The sequence below is a fragment of the Nomascus leucogenys genome, chromosome 2, assembly GCF_006542625.1.
Source record: "Nomascus leucogenys isolate Asia chromosome 2, Asia_NLE_v1, whole genome shotgun sequence".
NCBI lineage: Eukaryota > Metazoa > Chordata > Mammalia > Primates > Hylobatidae > Nomascus > Nomascus leucogenys.
In genome coordinates, this window is record NC_044382.1 from 82,703,098 (window position 1) to 82,724,978 (window position 21,881).

The 21,881-nt window shown below is 44.5% G+C and overlaps 1 protein-coding gene across 4 annotated transcripts in view; it reads right to left on the minus strand.

Moving 5' to 3' along the window:
• The window catches only part of OTOA (otoancorin), a 102,737-nt gene that overhangs the window by 22,615 nt on the left and 58,241 nt on the right, over window positions 1–21,881 (minus strand). For all 4 annotated transcript variants that reach the window (XM_030823134.1, XM_030823135.1, XM_030823137.1 and 1 more), the window contains 8 exons: window positions 21,622–21,762; window positions 19,489–19,547; window positions 19,185–19,302; window positions 15,758–15,831; window positions 12,088–12,223; window positions 10,336–10,526; window positions 7,794–7,887; window positions 2,118–2,247 (listed from right to left, as the gene is read on the minus strand). In XM_030823134.1, coding sequence (XP_030678994.1) covers window positions 2,118–2,247; window positions 7,794–7,887; window positions 10,336–10,526; window positions 12,088–12,223; window positions 15,758–15,831; window positions 19,185–19,302; window positions 19,489–19,547; window positions 21,622–21,762 — 943 coding nt within the window. The remainder of the gene's footprint in view (window positions 1–2,117; window positions 2,248–7,793; window positions 7,888–10,335; window positions 10,527–12,087; window positions 12,224–15,757; window positions 15,832–19,184; window positions 19,303–19,488; window positions 19,548–21,621; window positions 21,763–21,881) is intronic.

Below are 21,881 nucleotides of genomic sequence, written 5' to 3' on the forward strand. Positions count from 1 at the left end.
CCACCAAGAGCCACCTCCATTACCCAATAAAATCCCCACATTCACCAAGGGAAAAAAAAAAACAGGAGAACAAGATAATGCATGGAGAAATAATCACCCAAGGTAGACATAAATCCAATTGTGACACTTCTTTGCTCAATGTCACACGATGCCTCCACCCAGAGTAAAAGCCAAAGTCATTAGGGTTTTCTTTATCAGTCCCTACATGGCTGGCCTTGTCTCTCACTCCCCTCCAAACACACTGGCCCTTACCTCCCACTCATGGAAGTGATCCTGTCGCACTCCCTGCTGGGAAGACTCTAATTGAAAATATCCACATGGCCCACTGTCCCTTGGGTCTTCATTCAAATGTCACCTTCTCAATGAGACGTTCCTTCATGATTCTCTTTTCACATGACAGTCCCCCTCCCAACACTCGTGGCCCATTCCCTTGCTTTATTTTCCTTCTTGGCACTTTTCATACAATATACCATATATTTTACTTATGTATGAAATTTATTGTCTTGCTACCCTCCACTTGAAAGTAAGCTCTTTGTTCACAAAATTGGTGCTTAATGAATATTTGTTGGGTAGATGAAAGCAAGCACTGACTGTCAACTACTATCATTGGGTCTGATTAACTTTGTCTCCTCATGCCTGGCCCCAGTCTGCACTTAGTAGGTGCACAGTAATGATAATAATATATCTAACACTTGGACAGGCATGGTGGCTCACATCTATATTCCCAGCACTATGGGAGACCAAGGCAGGAGGATCAGTTGAGGCTCAGAGTTCAAGATCAGCATGGGCAACATAGAAAGACGCTATCTATACAAAAACTAAAAAATTATCCAGATGTGGTGGTGCATGCCTGTAGTCCCAGCTACTTGTGAAGCTGAGGTGGGAGGATCTCTTGAGTCCAGGAGGTCAAGGCTGTAGTGAGCCATGATTGCACCACTGCACTCCAGCCCAGATGACAGAGCGAGGCCCTGCCTCTGTAAAATCAGATTTTAGGCTGGGCATGGTGGCTCATGCCTGTAATCCAAGCACTTTGGGAGGCCAAGGCGGTGGATCACCTGAGGCCAGAGTTCAAGACCAGCCTGGCCAACATGGTGAAAGCCTGTCTTTACTAATAATACAAAACTTAGCCAGGCGTGGTTGCACATGCCTATAATCCCAGCTAGTCAGGAGGCTGAGACAGGAGAGTTGCTGGAATCTGGGAGGCGGAGGTTGCAGTGGGCCAAGATCATGCCACTGTACTCCAGCCTGGGTGACACAGTGAGACTCCATCTCAAAAAATAAAAAAAAATCAAATTTTAAAAATATCTAATACTTATTAAGGATCTGCTACATGCCAGGCATTCCTGTAAACATGTTTCTGGGTTTAAACCCATTAATTCTCACAATAACCTAGTGAGGTAGAGACTTTCATTATCCCCATTTGATAAAGGATGAAAACTGAGACACACAGAGGTTAAAGAGCTTACCCAAAGCCACACAGCCAGTAAGTGGCAGACTCAGGAGTGAAATCTAGCCAGCCCGGCCCTGTCACTGCCATGTTAAACCACTAATCCATGTTGGTCCTTTAAGTCAATCCTACTGAAATGTTTGTTACACATATTCACGCATTAAACCTACTGGCCTGGGACATGATTCCAGGTCACTTTATAAAAGTGTAACTCTTTTTTTTTTTTTTTTTTTTGTGAGACAGAGTCTCGCTGTCACCCAGGCTGGAGTGCAGTGGTGCCATCTCAGCTCACTGCAATCTTCGCCTCCTGGGTTCAAGCAATCCTCGTGCCTCAGCCTCCTGAGTAGCTGGGACTACAGGTACACACCACCATGCCCAGCTAATTTTTGTGTTTTTAGTAGAGACAGGGTTTCGCCACGTTGGCCAGGCTGGTCTCAAACTCCTGACCTCAAGTGATCTGCCTGCGTCAACCTCACAAAGTGCTAGGATTACAGGCTTCAGCCATCACACCTTACCCAAAAGTGTAATTCTTTTGCCTATAGATTTTGTCATTCTATTGCTTTGCAGACATTTCATCCAGTTCCCTACATAAGGAGGCCTCTTGATGTCAGGGACCCTGCCCAAAACATTACTACACCAGCACTGGCTCAGATACCCCGGAAACACTCACCAGGCATAGGGTCAGAGCTGGGGATCTTATCACTGCTGTTCCAAACAGATTGAAAAACAGCCCAGAGGAATTCTTTAGGGGGCAGGGTCCTGGCCATCTTGGAAGCTGCTTGTAGAAGGATCTCAGGAAACTGTGTGACAGAAGATGAAAGAAGAGGAATAATAATTAAAACCCCTTAAATACAGATTGAAATCAGAGTTGAAACTGTCACACTATTTACTGCCTTCATTCTTTGTTATAGCAACTTCTCATATAAATCTAATCTCTAGTCCCACTAATGTGGTCTCTATAAAGAATCCTATAAAATGATACTCAACTTCAATAAAAATCCAATGAAGTCTAAAAAACATAAGTACATCACTTTTCCCCAGTCAGATTGTCAAAAATAAAATAAAGTGCTAATACTTAATGCTGGGCACATTCATTTTCCTGTGGGGCTGTCAAATTGTGCACTATTAACAGAGCAATCTGGTAATATCAACAAAAAATGTCGGTTAGGCCAGGTGTGGTGGCTCATACCTGTACCAGCATTTTGGGAGGTCGAGGCGGGCAAATCACTTGAGGTCAGGAGCTCAAGACTGGCCAGGCCAACATGGTGAAACCCCATCTCTACTAAAAATACAAAAATTAGCCAGGCATGGTGGCATGAGCCTGTCATCCCAGCTACTTAGGAGGCTGAGGCAGAAGGACCACTTGAGCCCCAGAGGCGGAGGTTGTAGTGAGTCGAGAGCATGCCACTGCACTCCAGCCTGGGCAATGGGAGTAAAACCGTGTCTCAGAAAAAAAACAAAAAAAAAAAGTGTGTGTGCCTACCCCTTTTTTGGTTTGGTGCTATTTCAAAGTTTTTACTAAATTTTATATTTGATATAGTGTGGATGTGTACCCCACCAAATCTCATATTGAAATGTAATCCCCAGTGTTGGAGGTGGGGCCCAGTGAGAGGTGATTGGATCATGGGGGCAGACTTCTCATGAATAGTTAAATACAATCCCCTGGGTACTGTCCTCACAATAGTGAGTGCGTTCTCTCGAGATCTTGTTGTTTAAATGCATGTAGCACTTCCCCCATCACTCTCTTGCTCCTGCATCAGCCAAGTAAGACGTGCCTGCTACCCCTTCACTTTCCACCATGATTGTAAGTTTCCTGAGGCCTTCCCAGAAGCTGGGCAGATGCCAGCATCATGCTTCCTGTACAGTCTGCAGAGCCATGAGCCAATCGATCCTCTTTTCTTGTCTTTTTTTTTTTTTCAAACAGAGTCTCACTCTGTCGCTCAAGCTGGAGTACAGTGGTGTGATCTCCACTCACTGCAACCTCCACCTCCCAGGCTCAAGTAATTCTCGTGCCTGAGCCTCCTGAGTAGCTGGGATTACAGGCATGCAACACCAAGCCAGGCTAATTTTTTTTATTATTTTTAGTGTAGACAGAGTTTCACTATCTTGGCCTGGCTGGTCTCAAACTCCTGGCCTCAAGTGATTCACCCACCTCGGCCTCCCAAAGTGCTGGGATTATAGGTGTGAGCCACTGTGCCTAGCCTTTTTTTTTTTTTCTTTTTTTGAGACAGAGTCTTGCTGTGTCACCCAGGCTGGAGCACAGTGGCTCGATCTCGGCTCAATGCAAGCTCCACCTCCTGGGTTCATGCCATTCTCCTGCCTCAGCCTCCCAAGTAGCTGGGACTACAGGTACCCGCCACCACGCCTGGCTAATTTTTTGTATTTTTTAGTAGAGACGGGGTTTCACCATGTTAGCCAGGATGGTCTGGATCTCCTGACCTCATGATCCACCTGCCTTGGCCTCCCAAAGTGCTGGGATTACAGGCATGAGCCACCACACCCAGCCCTTTTTTTTTAATTTAACTTTTATTTTAAGTTCAGGGGTACATGGCAGGTTTGTTATATAGGTAAGCTTGTGTCATGGAGGTTTGTTGTACAAATTATTTAATCACCCAGGTATTAAGCCTAATACCCATCAGTTATTTTTCCTGATCTTCTGCCTCCTCCCACCCTTCACTCTCCAATAGGCCCCAGTATCTGCTCTTCCATTCTATGTGACAATGTGTTCTCATCATTTAGCTCCCACTTATAAGTGAGGACATGCGGTATTTGGTTTTCTGTTCCTGCATTAGTTTGCTAAGGATGATGGCCTCCAGCTCCATCCATGTCCCTGCAAAGAACATGATCTCATTCTTTTTTATGGCCACATAGTATTCCATGTAAACCTCCTTTCTTTATAAATTACCCAGTCTCAGGTATTTCTTTAAAGCAATGCAAGAATTGCCTAACACAGATCAGGTGTGGTGGCTCACACCTGTAATCCTAGCACTTTGGGAGGCCCAAGTGGGCAGATCACCTGATGTCAGGGGTTCGAGACCAGCCTGGCCAACATGGTAAAACCCTGTCTCTACAAAAAGTACAAAAATTAGCTGGGCTTGGTGGTGTATGCCTGTAATCCCAGCTACTCAGAAGGCTGAGGCAGGAGAATCACTTGAACCCAGGAGGCGGAGGTTGCAGTGAGCTGAGATCATGCCACTGCACTCCAGCCTGGGCAACAGAGTGAGACTCCATCTAAAAAAAAAAAAAAAGAAAGAAAGAAAAGAAAAAAGAAAGAAAGAATTGCCTAACACAACATTTATTATGAAAAGGAGGTGAAGAAGGGTTGTCTCAACATTCTAGGTGGAGACTAGCAATAAGAGGACTTAGGGGACTTTGGGTTGCCTTGGAGAAAGTGCCATTTCTCATCTAGAATGAATGCACTTTGTCAAGACTTGGGTTTTTTTTTTTTTCTTTTTTTTGACGGAGTCTCGTTCTGTCGCCCAGGCTGGAGTACAGTGGCGCAATCTCGGCTCACTGCAAGCTCTGCCTCCTGGGTTCACGCCATTCTCCTGCCTCAGCCTCCTGAGTAGCTGGGACTACAGGCACCTGCCAACACGCCCGGCTAATTTTTTGTATTTTTAGTAGAGACAGGGTTTCACCATGTTAGCCAGGATGGTCTCGATCTTCTGACCTCATGATCTGCCCGTCTTGTCCTCCCAAAGTGCTGGGATTACAGGCGTGAGCCACTGCGTCCGCCAACTTGGGATATTATTAGGAGGCCTGTCCGTGGGCCCAGAGAATTCATCAAGCTCTACAAACAGCTATGCCTCACTGGGTCCCAGCTCACCCAGAGAGAAAGCCTCTCAGCCTATGTAGCTCCCCTTTCCAGTCTCATCTTCAGAATTAGAGTCACAGTCTAGGCCAGCAGTTCTCAACCCTGGCTGTACGTAAGAGTCACCTGGGACACCCAGAGCCAGCCCCTAAAGATTCTGACTCAGTTGGTCTGGGCTGGATACCATGGATTGGTCCATCTTGGAATCTCCCCAGGTGATTCTAATGTGCAGCTAAGGCTGAAAGCAACTGCTCTAAGACAGTTAACTTTTAGAAAGCAATGTGCATAGTGGAGTGAATGGTATTTTTCATTTTGTATTTTTTAAAGAAGAGTGTGTATATGCTCTTGTGTTTTTAGTAGAGACAGGGTTTCACCATGTTGGCGAGGCTTTTTATATAGATATTTTTACACCTATGTAAAATTTGTTGTATAGGTAGTCGGGATTTTTCTGAAAGGATGCAGAAGAGATTGGGGACAGCAATTGCCTCTGAAGAGGGAGGCTAGGGCACTAGAAGTCTGGGGCGGGAAGGAGACTTGCCTCTCATCCTATCACCTTTGGTGCGATTGGGATTTGTTAACCAGGAGCATGTATTACTTGTTTTATTAAACATTTCCAGTATTTAAAAAAAGAGTATACAGCATAATACAACAAAACACCCATGTCCTCACAACCCAGCTTAAGAAATAAAACATCACAATATAAATAATAAGTCCCTCCTTCACTCTTTGCATTCCTCCTTCCCCAGAAGTAACTGTCACTCTGAATTTGGCATTCACTTTTACACTTCTCTTACATATAAACTTGGTTTACATTTGCTTTAAATTAATTCAGCTAGTATTTATTTATTTACTTCATATCCTACCATAGATATTCTTTTGCAACCTGGGTTTTTTTTTTTTAACTCTACACTGTGTTTTTGAGATTTCACAGTGTTGATACAAGACTTTTTCAATTTCAGAAGTTGATTTTTTTAAGCTTAGATAGATATACGGATGTCCTCACTGATATGTGGGAGCTAAACTATGAGGACCCAAAGGCATAAGAATGATACAATGGACTTTGGGGACTTGGATGGAAGAGTGGGAGGGGAGCAAGGGATAAAAGACTACAAATATGGTGCAGTGTATACTGCTCAGGTGATGGGTGCACCAAAATCTCACAAATCACCACTAAAGAACTCACTCATGTAACCAAATACCACCTGTACCTCAATAACTTATGGAAAAATAAAAACAATAATAATAAACATCTAAACATAAGAAAAACAAGGAAGGAAAAAACATAGATGGATATATAACATTTGTGCATCAGGGCCGGGCATGGTGGCTCACACCTGTAATCCCAGCACTCGGGAGGCCGAGGCGGGCGAATCACTTGAGGTCAGGAGTTCAAGACCAGGCTGGCCAACACGGTGAAACCTGGTATCTACTAAAAATATAAAAATTAGCCGGGCATAGTGGCAGTTGCCTGTAATCCCAGCTACTCAGGAAGCTGAGGCAGGAGAATCACTTGAACCCAGGAGGCGGAGGTTGCAGTGAGCCGAGATTGCATCACTACACTCCAGCCTGGGCAACAGAGGGAGACTCCATCTCAAAATAAAATAAAATAATAAAATAAAAATAAACATTTGTGCATCAACTGCTTATAACTATATATTCAGACATCCAGAATATGATTTTACTGTGACTGGACTTCAGAATGTGTGCTGCGTGTGATCCTAGGTAATGTTCTGTGTGCTCAGGCCCTGCTGAGCATGTGTGACCATGTGCACCTTGTGCCTGCAAGTGCAGGTATGAGAGTGTGTGGATGTGCTTTGTGGGGGATCTGATTGTCGTTCACCAAACATTCACTCCTTTCCTATCCTCCACCTCCATGGAAGGAGACTCCTTCCTGCCCCATTTAAGTTGGTTTTGGTCATGTAACTTACTTTGGCCACTGGAGTGTGGCAGAAGTGATAGCGTGCCAATTTCCAGCCTAGGACTTAAGGAGAATTGTACTTATCCCTTCCCTTTTTGGTAGTTTCACACCTTCATGGTGAGAAGAACAAGTTCTAGAGCAGGGCTGCCCCAGTGACCCACAAATCAGGCAGCAAGAAACATATGCGAATTGTTCTATGCCCTTGAGATTGTGTGGCTTTGTTATGCAGCAAAAATGACTAATTCATGCCTATTTTGCATGTCCCTTGGCCTAGACTGTCTAACTTCTGGAGCCTTACTCCAAGAAAAGTGTCATGCCCAAATGTAATGATCAATAAAGACTTGTTATTGGATTAAATGTGTTTGCACATGTGATTGCATACACTACATCTGCCTGGAGGGCCACACAAAAGGGCCTGAGTTCATTTAGCTGTGGCCTCACTCCCTTTTCCAGAACCTTGCACATCCTGGAATGGAGCTGGAAACATCTTAGCCCTTTGAGGCAGGGAGGAAGCTTCCAGAACCATAGACAGCAGTAAACCCAATGCTGTATAATTGACCACACTTTCTCTCCCCTTCAAACTCCTTCAGCCTTCTTAAGATGGAGCACAACATTACCTTTGTGGCTATAGAGCTTAATTCATCTCCTGAGAAAAGTACTAGAAAGGGTCCCAAGTCCTTTGTGGTCTCGGCTGTCCAGTGCTGAGGGAGTCTAAAAAGAGATAATAACCAGTAAAGTGAAAAAACATGCTGTGGTGGACATCTGTTGCCTTTTCCCCCAGCACCCTTTTCTTTCAGGAACAGATTGTCTTATACTCAGAGAAACTGTCAATCACATGGTCCCACTTCCTTGACCAAGAAAATTGGCATGTGATGCAGGCTGACCAATCAGAGTCATCCCTGGGAATTTTGATGGAACTATCAGAGAAGCTCTCCTTTCTCTGGTATCTCTGGCAGTAGGGGAGGATATTGGAGGACATTCATATTACCAAGTGGAAAAAGTAAAGACCACACCAAGGAACACAGAGCTGAGGGATGGGAGGAATGTATTCCTGATGATATCATTTGAGACACTGGTTCAGCCACACCTGAAGACCACCAGTGGAGTTTCCCATTACATTCCATTCCTGAATGCAATACATTCCCATTCTCTTTAGTTTGAATTACATTATTGAACTTCTGCCATTTACATCACAGTGTTTCCTTCTTCCCCCTCCTCAACAGAAGAGTAATTATATATTTCTTCCTTTTAATTTACCATAACAGTCTTCTCTTAGAATAAGAAAGAAACTTTCCCTTGAACTTGGCAGGATAAAATAAAAGCACTGACCCAGAATCCACTGTTATTCTTATATAGATCATAAATGCCTACAGTCAAGAGCATTACACTATCTTTGGTGACATCTCTAAAGGAGGTCTGCCCAATTAGCAGTGACAGCTGGTGGGAATGCAAAATCATACGGCCACTTTGGAAGACCTTTTGGTGGTTTCTTACAAAAGCAAACATGTTTTTGCCATATAACCCAGCAAACACACTCTTTGGTATTTATGCAAAGGAGTTAAAAACTTATGTCTACGTGAAAACCTGTATATGGATATTTATAGCAGCTTTATCCATAATTGCCAAAACTTGGAAGCAACCAAATGTCCTTCTGTAGGTGAATGGCTAAATAAACTGTGGTTCATTAAGACAATGAAATATTATTCAGCACTAGAAAGAAATGAGCTATCAAGCCAAAAAAAAGACCTGGAGAAAACTTAAGTGCATATTACTGAGTGAAAGAAGTCTATCTGAAAAGGCTATCTACTGTATGATTCCAAATATATGATATTCTAGAAAAGGCAAAAGTATCAGTGGTTGCCAGGAATTAGGAGTGAGGGAGGAATGAACAGGCAAAGCCCGGAAGGATTTTTAGGGCAGTGAAAATACTCCATATGATACTACAATGGTGAATACATGTTATTATATACTTGGCTGAACCCACAGAATGTAAAGCACCAAGAGTGAATCCTAATATAAAATATGGACTTTGGATGATAATGAGAATCCAGTGACAATAATGTCAACATAGGTTCATCAGTTCTAATAAATGCACAACTTTGGTGGGGAATATTGATCATGGGGAGCTTATGCATATATGGGGTCAGAGGGATATGGGAAATCTCTATCCTGTCCATTTTTCTGAGAACCTAAAACTAGTCTTAAAAATAATCTCTAGGGTCAGGCATGGTGGCCCATACCTATAATCCCAACACTGTGGGAGGCTTAGGTGGGTGAATCCCTTGAGCCCAGGAGTTCGAGACCCACCTAGGCAACATGGTGAAATTCCATCCTTTAAAAAAAATACAAAAATTAGCTGGGTACAGTGATGTGTACCTGTGGTCCCAGCTACTTGGGAGGCTTGGGTGGGAGGATCACCTGAGCCCAGGGAGGTTGAGGCTGCAGTGAGCCATTACTGTGCCACAGCACTCCAGCCTGGGTGACAGAGCAAGACCCCATTTCAAAAAAAAATAGTCTTTAAACTAATAATAATACCACTACCTTGCATCTGTAAAAGGCCACCTTTTCCAAATTTCCCCTTCATATGCCGAGCTGTGTAAGTAACAACTCTTTGAGATTTGTAGGGCAGCTACTATTGATTCCACTTTACAGCAAATCTGAAGCCAAGGCCAAGCGCAGTGGCTCATGCCTGTCATCCCAGCACTTTGGGAGGCCGAGGCGGGTGTATCATGAGGTCAGGAGACAAGACCATCCTGGCCAACATGGTGAAACCCCGTCTCTACTAAAAATACAAAAATTAGCTGGGTGTGGTGGCACATGCCTGTAATCCCAGCTATTCAGGAGGCTGAGGCAGGAGAATCACTTGAACCAGGGAGTCAGAGGTTGCAGTGAGCCGAGGTCACGCCACTGCACTCCAGCCTGGCCACAGAGCGAGACTCTGTCTCAAAAAAAAAAGAAAGAAAGAAAGAAAGAAAGAAAGAAAGAAAGAAAGAAAGAAATCTGAAGCCAAAAGAAGAAAGGTCACATTTCCAAAATAAGCATAAGAATTTTATCTCATCCTAAACCAGAGACTCTGTTTGCAGAGCAGGAGAGCCAAAGTTGAGTGTCCCTCCACAGAGCATACCACACCCCCAAAAGCCAAGCCCGGCTGCTCCTCACCCGTACTGTCCCAGGAGCTTGAGCCTCACTGCAGCCTTTTGCTTGGGGTTGAGGTCTGGGCAGTCTCTGAGGCCGTGTAGAGCAGTCACCCAGGCCCTGGGGGAGATCCCCCTGTCGATGATGGCTGCCGGCAAGTGACACAGCAGGTTCCCCATGATGTCCACAGTGTACTCATCAGCAATGGAGTTGTCCTGAACCCAAAAGTGGAGCCAATGGGCAATTCCAGCAGAGCATAAGATCATGAGCCAGTAGAAACACATCCTGTGGGGTGGGCACTGTGGCTCACGCCTATAATCCCAGCACTCTGGCAGGCAGATCATTTGAGGCCAGGAGTTCAAAATCAGCCTGGCCAACATGGTGAAACCCCATCTATACTAAAAATACAAAAATTAGCCAGGCATCATGGTGCATGCCTGTAGTCCCAGCTACTCAGGAGGCTGAGGCACAAGAATCGCTTGAATCTGGGAGGCGGAGGTTGCAGTGAGCCTAGATGATCATGCCATTGCACTCCAGCCTGGGTGACAGAGGAAAACTCTGTCTCAAAAAAAAAAAAAGTTCCAATCCCAAACTTCTTAAAGATTCCAGGATCTGAATTGCCTACCCTGCCATGGATTCCTAGAGATGGAACAGGACCTGATCTTCCCCAGGGATGCAGGCCTCAGAAATCTGGAAAACCCTGGCTTGGCACACCAGGAGCACTCAGTAATTGAGCGCTACTGTCACTGTTGTTGCTCTGAGAATATTCCAGAGTTCAACCACCCTTATACTATTAGCACCACAACAATGAAAACAGCACTTCAAAGTTTGTATGCCACTAGAAAGCCTTCAAAGCTCTTTTGCACTTTCGCAAAATGACAAAAATAGTTGACATTTATTGTGTGTTTCCTATGTGCGGGCACTGTCTTCATTATCTATGGGTCTCAATCTAGTCATCTTCAAAGTAACTGTAAGAAGTAAGTACTACTATTATCCATTTTTTAAAGAAAAAGAAACTGCCAGCTAGTGACAAGGCTAGGATTCACACCCAGACAGTCTAGCCTTTGAGCCTTTACATTAAATAATACATTGCCCATGTCATGCTCTCAATAATCTATGAGGAGGCTGGGTATCATGGCTCATGTCTGTAATCCCAACACTTTGGGAGGCCAAGGTGGATGGATCACCTGATGTCAGGAGTTTGAGACCATCCTGGCCAACATGGTGAAACCCTGTCTCTACTAAAAATACAAAAAATAGCCGGGTGTAGTGGTACGCACCTGTAGTCCCACCTACTTGGGAGGCTGAGGAAGGAGAATCACTTGAACCTGGGAGGCAGAGGTTGCAGTGAGCTGAGATCGCACTACTGCACTCCAGCCTGGGTGACAGAGTGAGACTCTGTCCCAAAAAAAAAAAAAAATAGTCTATGGGAGATGTGCTACTACCCCCACCTTACAGATGAGAAGACTGAGGCTCAGGGAGGAAAGGTGATTCACCCAAAGCCACATAACCAATCACTGGCACCCAGTCTCTGGGTACTGTGCTCTTTCCATTCCTCCAGAGTAGCCTCCCCTCCTTTGGGCCCTGGGGCAGAAGTCTCCAGAACCAGTGGAAAAGATTGTTCCAACCAGCAGCTTTAGAGTAAGCTTCAAGACCCACCAGTCAGACTTCTGGCCATCAGAGCAGGCTCAAGATCACAGCCAGATCCCTCACAGGGCTCCCCAAGATGGCCACAGATACCCAGAGGGAGGGGACACCCGGGGAGAGTTTTCTTACCAGGCACTGCTGCACTTTCCTGAGGACTGAAGTCTTTTTGTGGGAATCTAAAACCAAGGAGTCCAACCAGCTCTTCCCCAGGCTGATCAGAAAGGGCACACACTGGGAGGCTGGGACAGAAGCCAGGTAGCGGGCCCTGGAGAGAGATGGGGAGAACAAGAGGAGGAACACGTGGCTGCTCCTGTTGGCCCCTAAAATCAGGGTCCATATGCCCAAGAGCTCATCCCAAAGACGTTCTTTAAATGTTTATTCTCCCCAGTGATGCTTTGGCTCCCTGCAGCAGGTAGCAAGCTTCCCACCCATCATGCTCCTTCTATTAACTTCCCATCATGCTCCTCTTCTATGATGGGCAACAAACTTCCCATCATGCTCTTCTATGGGTGGGAACAAACTTCCCATCATGACCCTCTTCTGTGGGTGGGAACAAACTTCCCATCATGCTCCTCTTCTATGCCCCAGAGCATTGATCAGAGAATGGGTTCTCCATAAATAAACATGTTGATTGGTGGACTGGTTGAGGGGAGATGAAAAAGAAAGGAAAAAGTAGATGAAAAAAGAGACAAAAAGGAGAGAGAATAACTAGAAAGTGAGAAAGATAAGAAAAAGAGTGGAAGGAGAAATTCTTGTCATCTCCAGTCCAGAACTCTGCCTTCAGCTCCTGATCCTTCAGCTCTTGACAATGTACTCTCAACAGGGTCAAAGTCACCCTCAAGAAGGAGAAACTGGTTTGGATGGGGGATAGAAAAGACTGTTACGACAATGATCTGTGACCCACTGAAGCTCATTCCTACTCAAAATATTTTTCCTCAGTGTATAATTTCTTTCATTCAGGAGAAATTAAAATTTTCTCCTTTGGAAGGCAATAATAAAAGTTGAGAAAGGCTGCATGAAACCCATCCAGCCTACTCAACCCTACCACTCGACTGTTCCAAAACCAGATACAACATCTTCCCCCAAACATGTTCGTCCACTTCTGTGCTATCCCACACTCTTTTTTTTCTTTATCCCAAGCCTGTCATTGCTATCTCCTTAGTATTATCCCAATCTGTTCTTACTTCTGGCCAGGTGTGGTGGCTCACACCTGTAATCCCAGCACTTTGGGAGGCTAAGGTGGGTCACCTGAGATCAGGAGTTTGAGACCAGCCTGAGCAACATGGGGAAATCCCATCTCTACCAAAAATACAAAAAATTAGCTGGGCATGGTGGCACGCACACCTGGGGTTTCAACTACTCTAGAGGCTGAAGTGGAAGAATCACTTGAACCTGGGAGACAGAGGTTGCAGTGAGCTGAGATGGCACCACTGCACTCCAACCTGGGTGACAGAATGAGATCCTGTCTCAAAACAACAACAACAAAAAATCTATTCTAACTTCTCCATTCCCAGTACCACTGTCTTATTTATTTCTTCATTCATCCAGCAAATATCTACAAAGCATCTACAGTAAGCCAGGCACTGTTCTAGGCACCAAATATAACAATGAACAAGATACAAGTGGTCCTTAATTCTAGCAGAGAGAAGAAACACAGAAACCAGTGAATAAAACAAGTCATTTCAGCTATTAATAAATGTAAGGAAGAAGGCCGGCATGGTGGCTCATGCCTGTAATCCCAGCACTCTGGGAGGCCGAGGCAAGCAGATCATCTGAGGTCAGGAGTTTGAGACCAGCCTGGCCATCATGGCAAAACCCTGTCTCTACGAAAAAATACAAAAATTAGCCAGGCATGGTGGCGCACACCTGTAATCCCAGCTACTGGGGAGGCTGAGGTAGGAGAATCTCTTGAACCCGGGTGGCGGAGGTTGCAATGAGCCAAGATTACACCACTGCACTCCAGCCTGGGTGACAGAGGGAGACTCTGTCTCAAAAATTAATTAATTAATTAATTAATGTAAGGAAGAAAATAAAATGGCTCTGTAAAAGAGAATGACAATGGGGATAATCAAACAAGCCCCTTCTAAGGCAGTTCCATTTGAGCTGAGACATGAATGAGTGGTAGAAGCGCCATGCCAAGATCTGGGTTACTGAAATAATCTTCAGCTGTCTCCCTTCTTTCCATTCAGCCTCCCTGCATTCTATCCTGTATGTGGGTAGTGGCTATGATCTTTCTGAAATATAATTCTGATGGCTGCACACAGAATATGAGTGAAACACCTCACTTCACAAAGCCCCCATGATCTCATGTCCCTTAACTCTCTGGCCTTCTCTCCCCTATCTACTCTGCAGATATACCCCCATGTGTTCCCAGAGTGATTTGCTTTTCTCACCCACTGCTGAACCGGACATCCCCATTCCACTGCCTGGAATGTCCATCTTAAACTCTCTATCCAGCATTAGTTCGGTCTCCCCTGTCTCTCCAGTCTATGGGTGATATTCCCTTCTCTATGTCCAGTGCTCATTATCCCTCCCCTTTGCCTCTCCTTTGGAAGGCAATAAAAAAGTTAAGAAAGGCTGCATGAAACCCATGTGGCCTACTCAACCCCACCACTTGACTGTTCAAAAACCAGATTCAACATCTTCCCCCAAACATGTTCTTCCACCTCTGTGCTAACAGAGGTGTGTAACAGCACCTGGCTTTCTTGGAAAGCACCCAGTTTTTCTTGGAAAACCATCTCCCTCACTCTAAGTCCTTGTGGTTTCTCTCCAGCTCCAGGGGTGCAATACAGATTGAAGTCAGTCAAAGTTACCCATCCTCCCAACCTCACTGATTGGTTCAACGAAAACAAATTCGCCCAATTAAGGTCAATGAGAGTCAAACCCAAGACATGTATTGAGAAGGATGGAAAGAGAATGTTTTTCTCTTTTCCCTGAATATGAAGCTGGGAAAATTTAACCTTAGATCTGCCAGGGTTCCCACAGAGAAAGAACTTGCCTGATAGTGAAGCCAACAGAGAAAGGCTGGGACAAGAGACAAATGACATCATTTGTACCCCTAGATCCAGCCATGCCTGAAGTCCCTCTCTGAACTTTCCAGTTACCTGAACCAAAAATTCCCTTTTATTGCATAAGCCAGTTTCAGTTTCAGTTCTGTTGCTTTCAACCAAATATGAACCTGATATTATAATTGGCTCCATGCTTGTGTATTCCCTCTCCCACCATGAGATTATAAGGTCTTATAAATTAATAGGAATTTCTAAATTTTCAGATAGAAAATTTAGCTATCTGGGAACTAGCAACATAGCAAGTACTCAATGAACTTTTTTTTTGAATGAATGAATGAAGACAATAAGAGCAAAAGAAGGTAGAGGGAAATAAAGAAGGAGAGAAGGAGAGAAACAATGTCCAGATCATGTTTGAAAAGCAGGGCTACCCTGCAGGCCTGAAAGCTCACACATGCCAGGAGAAATGCCTACTGCTCCCCTCAGCCCTGATTCCCCTGGAGCCTGGCACAGCCGCAAAGCCAGGCCAGATGGGACCTGCCTCACTGACACTCATTCAGGCTTGGGTTGCTTTGGCTTGGTTTTTACATAACAAGAAAAGCAAGGTCTGTCTCAAATGTCTGTGTGATACTCAGAATTGAAATCCTGGATCTCAAGGGCTTAACTGTCTAAGGCACGTTCCACTCTGCCTCTGGTTCCTCAAGAAAACCCAGTGGGGAGAGAATCATTTTGACTTCAGTCATTCCCACCGATCTCACTGCTGAGCCAGAAGGTGGGGGCTGATGTTCACTTACGGGAGTGCAGCCAAGAGGAAAGGTGGCATAGACAACCTGGAAACTTCCCAGTATTTCCACGCCAAACAATTAACCTGAAAGATTAAGCAGTTCTGGGGATTTAATGCAGTAAGAAGAAGAACAAACACAGTGCTTTCCGTGTGCCAGGTACTATTCTAAGTGCTTCATACGTGTTCACTTATGCAATAGAGCACCCTATGATGTAGGTACCACTACTGTGCCCAGTTTATGGATGAGAACATTGAGGCAATAACAAACATGAACACAGACATTTAAGTGTGAGAATGCTCATTGCAATTTTGCTTATATCTGCAAGAAAGGGAGATATAATTTTAATGTTCCTCAGCAGGGGATTGGTTAAGTAAATTATGGTATATACACACAATGGAATAGTGTACTTACTTTAATAAGGTAGATTTATATATATATTAACACTAAATGATGTCTGTGCTATTTTATGCATGTGCATATATATATAGTTATATATAATATAAAAACCACAAATGAGCTCATATTGTACACACAATTCTGTTAAACTATATATATAGCTTAGCTATATACATAGTTATACAGTTATATTTAACTATATATAGTTATATTTAATTATACATAGTTATATATAGCTTAACTATATATATAGTTTTATATATATATATATATCTTAGCTATATGTATAAACAGAACAGCATGTATAGTATGAGCTCACTTGTGGTTTTGTTTTTTTTTTTTTTTTTGAGAGACAGAGTCTCACTCTGTCACCTAGGCTGTAGTACAGTGGTGTAATCTCAGCTCACTGCAACCACCGCCTTCCAGGTTCAAGCAATTCTCCTGTGTCAGCCTCCTGAGTAGCTGGGATTACAGGCACCTGCCATCATGCACAGCTAATTTTTTTTTGTATTTTTAGTATTTTTTTGTATTTTTTTTAATTTTTTAGGTTGGCCAGGCTGGTTTCGAACTCCTAACCTCAAGTGATCCACATATCTCGGCCTCCTAAAGCGCTAAGAATACCGGTGTGTGCCACTGTGCCCAGCCCACTTGTGGTTTTTATATTACATGTAAATAGATACTTTTTTAAAATTTGGTTTAGAGATAGAGTCTCACTCTGTTACCCAGGCTGAAATGCAGTGACTTGATCATAGCTCACTGCCGCCTTGAACTCCTGGGTTCAAGTGATCCTCCTGCCTCAGTTTCCCAAGTAGCTAGGACTACAGGCACGTGCCACCATATTTGGCTAGTTTTTGTATTTTTTTGTAGAGTTAGAGTCTTGCTATATGTTTCTCAGGCTGGTTTCAAAGTCCTGTCTTCAAACAAACCTCCCACCTCAGCCTCCCAAAGTACTAGAATTACAGGCATGAGTCATTGTGCCCGGCCTATATTTTATATATAAAAGAAAACTCTCAAAAGTGATAGCAAACTGTTTTTTATAGTTACCTCTGAAACACGGTTGCTCACCTCAGTATTATTGACATTTTGGACCAGATACCTCAGTGTAGTGGTGCTGTCCTACACATTGTAGGATGTTGAGCTGCACCCCTGGCCTCTACCCACTAGAAGCCAGTAGCTCTGCTCTGGTTGTGACAACCGGAAGTGTTTGCAGACATGGCCGAAAGTCCCCTAACAGGGCAAAACAGTACTCTATTGAGAACAACTGCTCTGGGGAAAATTTGGGGAAATTTTACTTTCTCCGTATTGGTTGTTTGTGTGTGTGTGTGTGTGTGTGTGTAATAATTATGTGTTTTCAGGATGGGCGTGGTGGCTCATGCCTGTAATCCCAGCACTTTAGGAGGCTGAGGCTGGTGGATCACTGGAGGTCAGGAGTTCGAGACCAGCCTGGCCAACATGATGAAACCCTGACCCTACTAAAAATACAAAAATTAGCCAGGTGTGGTGGTGGACACCTAGAATCCCAGCTATTCAGGAGACTGAGGCAGGAGAATCACTTGAACCCAGGGGTGGAGGTTACAGTGAGCCGAGATTGAACCACTGCATTCCAGCCTGGGCAACAGAGCAAGGTCCTGTCTCAATAATAATAATAATAATGTGTTTTAGTAAAAACATAAATGAGAAAGGCAAATTTTCCAATTAACTGGTATCTGAAGGCTCTGAGAGCTGGAAGCCTAGGAAAGCACCTTCGTTGGGGCAACTCTTCCTGCTCGAACATGTAGGTCTTCCTCAAAGCAGGTCTGGCTTCCATCCATTTGCTCAGTTATTGGCTTGCCCACCTGGGCAGGTCTTTATGATAATTCAGTGGTTTGTACCAGCAAACTGATTAGAAATGCAAAGTCTCAGGCCTCACCCCTTACCTACTATATGTAAAACTCTGGGAGTGGGGCCCCCAATTTGTGTTTTTACAGCCTTCCACACAATGCTGATGCAAGCTCAACTTTGAGAATCACTAACAGAATTAACAGTGCAAGGGAATGAGAGAGCTTCATTAAAACTTTGCATATTCCTCTAATGATCTTAAAGGATTATACACCAAGCACTCTATGCTTCCTGGTTTTCTGGGAGATAATTTACTCTGGAAATTCTTCATTCTGGTCTGAAACACAAGGCCAGAGTTGAGAAGGTGCTTTTTAATATCCATTACAGGAGTCTGTAAGCCAACGGTTCACACCAAAAGTTCAAATGCTACAAGGCCTGTGTTTACTAGCTTAGACACTGTGAAAAATCAGTCACTGGCTGGGTGCAGTGGCTCATGCCTGCCATCCCAGCACTTTAAGAGGCTGAGGCAGGAGGATCACTTGAGCCCAGGAATTTGAGACCAGCCTGGGCAATATATCAAGACCCTATCTCTGCAAAAAATAAATAAATTAGCCAGGCATGGTGGTGTGTGCCTTTAGTCCCAGCTACTCAAGAAGTTGAGATGGAAGGATCTCTTGAGCCCAGGAGGTTGAGGCTGCAATGAACCATGATCATGCCACTGTACTCCAGACTGGGCGACAGGGCAAGACCGTGTCTCAAAAAAAAAAAAAAAATCAGTTACTGCTTCTAGTCTCCCCAAAGGGTTAAACAGTCTCCATAACCTTTTGGAAAATGAAGTTTTAAGTGAGAAAGAAAATGTTCTCAGAGTACTGTTTGCATTCACAGCTACTCCTGGAAAGTGTTGGAATATTAGCTGAAGGAGTACCTTCCATCCCACGGGAACATAATTACGAACACACAAAATACTATCCCTTATGAATATATTTTAAGGCTCAAGTTTGAGTATGGAATAACCAATCTGTTGATACTTTGACTGTAGAGATGTGGGTATTTGGAGCTGTTTAAAAAGAAACTGGAAAAACCTGGCTCAATCTTTGGCCCTAAGTCATCACTTGCGTCTGAATAATTCTGGCATGAAGATCTTTAGGCACCACAGCCAATCCAGGCCCAGTGACTGGGGTAGGGAGAGAGAATTAGAAGCTGGAAAATGCTTTAACGGTACCTGATAGGGTGAAAGCAGGGCGAAGTTGCTCTGAAAATCCTGGAAATGGGCCAGAAAGAAGTCAGTGCTCATGGCATCAATGTGTGAGCAGGTCGCGCCTTTGACCAGCTGCCCAGCACTAAAAAACAAAACAAGGAGAGGAAGGAGGTGAGGAGGAGAGGAAAGAAAGAGCAAGAGAAGGCAGATATGATCGATACAAGCTATAGACGTGACTGCCTAACTCTCCCTCCTGGGAAAGTAGGCTGCTCTGGCAGAAGGCTCTGAAAGGCCTGTTCGGCACCCAGGCCGAGTTACATTTTCCTACCTCAAAAGCTCCTCAGGCCTTCTGGTGGTCTTTAACAGAAGCTCATACAGGAACAGAGCCTGCGAGAAGAGAATGATCGTTAGCACTCATGGCACACTCAGCGTGTGCCCAACACTGTGAGGCCCTATCAAGAAGGTGCTCCACAATCCCATTTTACAGATGGGGAAATGGAGGCTTAACAGGCTATGTGAGTTACCTAGGTCTAGACCACTGCTAAGTGTCAGTGCCTGGATTTGAACCAATGTCAAGGTAATTCCAGAGCCCCGCTCTCACACTCCAGGTGATTCTCTACACCCCATGAGGCAGATGAGAGGCAAAGACATTGGTGGCAGGGGTGGAGTTTAACTTCCTGTGCTTTAGGAAGCTGCTGACAGTTGAGAACTCCCTGTGGCTTGAAGTTCTCATGTGCACCTGCCAGGTCCTGAACACCAGGCATCCCAGAATAGACCTGGATGGGCTAGAAAGCACCAGTAATAAAGTACCTGCAGTTAGCGGCATGCACTCCCTTCAAACCACCCCCCGATGAGCACTCTAGAACAATGCCAAGTAGACAGGGGAGTCATTTGTTTTAAGGAACATAATTTTACAGAATCCCTAACTTGCAGATGCAATCAAGTACTACATTTGTCTGTTTTATAGACTCTGAAACTTTGAGCATCATTCCCCAAACAGAATAAATTATGAGCTAGTGTTAGACATGGTAGCTGACAGCCAGAAAGCAGCACAAAAGCCCAGGCAAAAGGAGTGGGTGATGGAGGGAAGTTCTGGACACTGTTTGTGGCCCCAGAGATTTCCCTGGGCTCAGGGTCAAATTCTGGGACCCTCCCACGGTCTTCCCCATCTCAGGAAATGGCAATCCCATCAGCTCGATGGCCGAGACAAAAGCATCTTGAAGTCTTCGGCGGAAGGATGTATTTTCCAAAATAAAACTATTGGCCAGGTGCCCTGGTTCACGCCTGTAATCCCAGGACTTTGGGAGGCCAAGACGGGCAGGTCACTTGAGGTCAAGAGTTCAACACCAGCCTGGCCAACATGGTGAAACCCTGTCTCTATAAAAAATACAAAAATTAGCCAGGCATGACGGTGTGTGCCTGTAATACCAGCTACTCAGGAGGCAGAGCCATGAGGATTGCTTGAACTCGGGAGGAGGAGGTTACAGTGAGCCAAGATTGTGCCACTGCACTCCAGCCTGGGTGACCGAGAGACTCTGTCTCAAAAAATAAAACAAAATAAAACAGTTGCCACTGTCACTAAATTTAGAGGTGGTTTGTGACACAGCAATAGATCAGCGGGACATCATCCAGCCTCATGAGAGACCCTGAGCAAGAGCCCCTGGAACAGACAGGGATTTGTGTCTGTTTCATTCACTTTTGCGCACTCAGCACTGTGAGCAGCGCCTGGCGCATTGTTGGGTGGCGCTTGATAAACGTTTGCTGGGTGCATGTAATGAAGACTGACTGAATACAAGGGTAGTCAACGATGGTACTAAGGCAGAGCATCCACTTCAACAGCACCATCCCCCCAAGTGGCCTCAATGCTCACAGCATTTAATAATATACATAATAGTCACGAATATTTACAGCACATGGCCCAGGTGGCATATATCAGTGACCCTCATTTTATTATCAAAATTATCCCCATTTTGCACATGAGAAAACTGAGGCCATATAAGGAACTTCTCCAAAGCTAATAAATAAGTGGGAGCCAGAATTCATGCTCAGGTCTTGTCTAACTTTTTTTTTAAGAGACAGGGTCTTGCTCTGTTGCCCAGACTGGAGTGCAGTAGCATGACCATAGCTCACTGCATTGTGGAACTCCCAGGCTCACGTGATCCTCTTGCCTCAGCCTCCTGAGTAGCTGGGACCACAGACATGCATCACCATGCCTGGCTAATTTTTTAACTTTTTGTAGAGACAGGATCTTGCTATGTTGCCCAGGCTGATCTCAAACTCCTGGCGTCAAGCGATCCTCCTGCCTCAGCCTGTCCAACTTCTTAACACTATACTATTCTGCCTCCTATACTAATCACACAGAAATAAATTTCTTTTATCAAATTAACCTTAAAACAGACCATTCATTCTCACAAGACAGACAGTCAGAAATACAGGATCGATCTGTGCTTTGTGGTAATACCTGGCTCCTTCCAAGTTCCTTATCCTTCAGGACTGTAGAGTTGAATCCAGCTTGCCTCCTTAAATCAAAGAGAGACACTTCCTTAAAGAAAGCCCCTTGTATCTCCACGATGCCTGAGGCAGTGTCTTCCACTTGGACCATCTGCCAAAAGTGAGAAGCAACAAAACAACACTGTAAAAAATGCATTGAGCTTTGAGGAAGGGCTGGGCACTACATCACAGGCAATAAAATCTATCAAACCTGCTCAGCAAGCCTAGGAA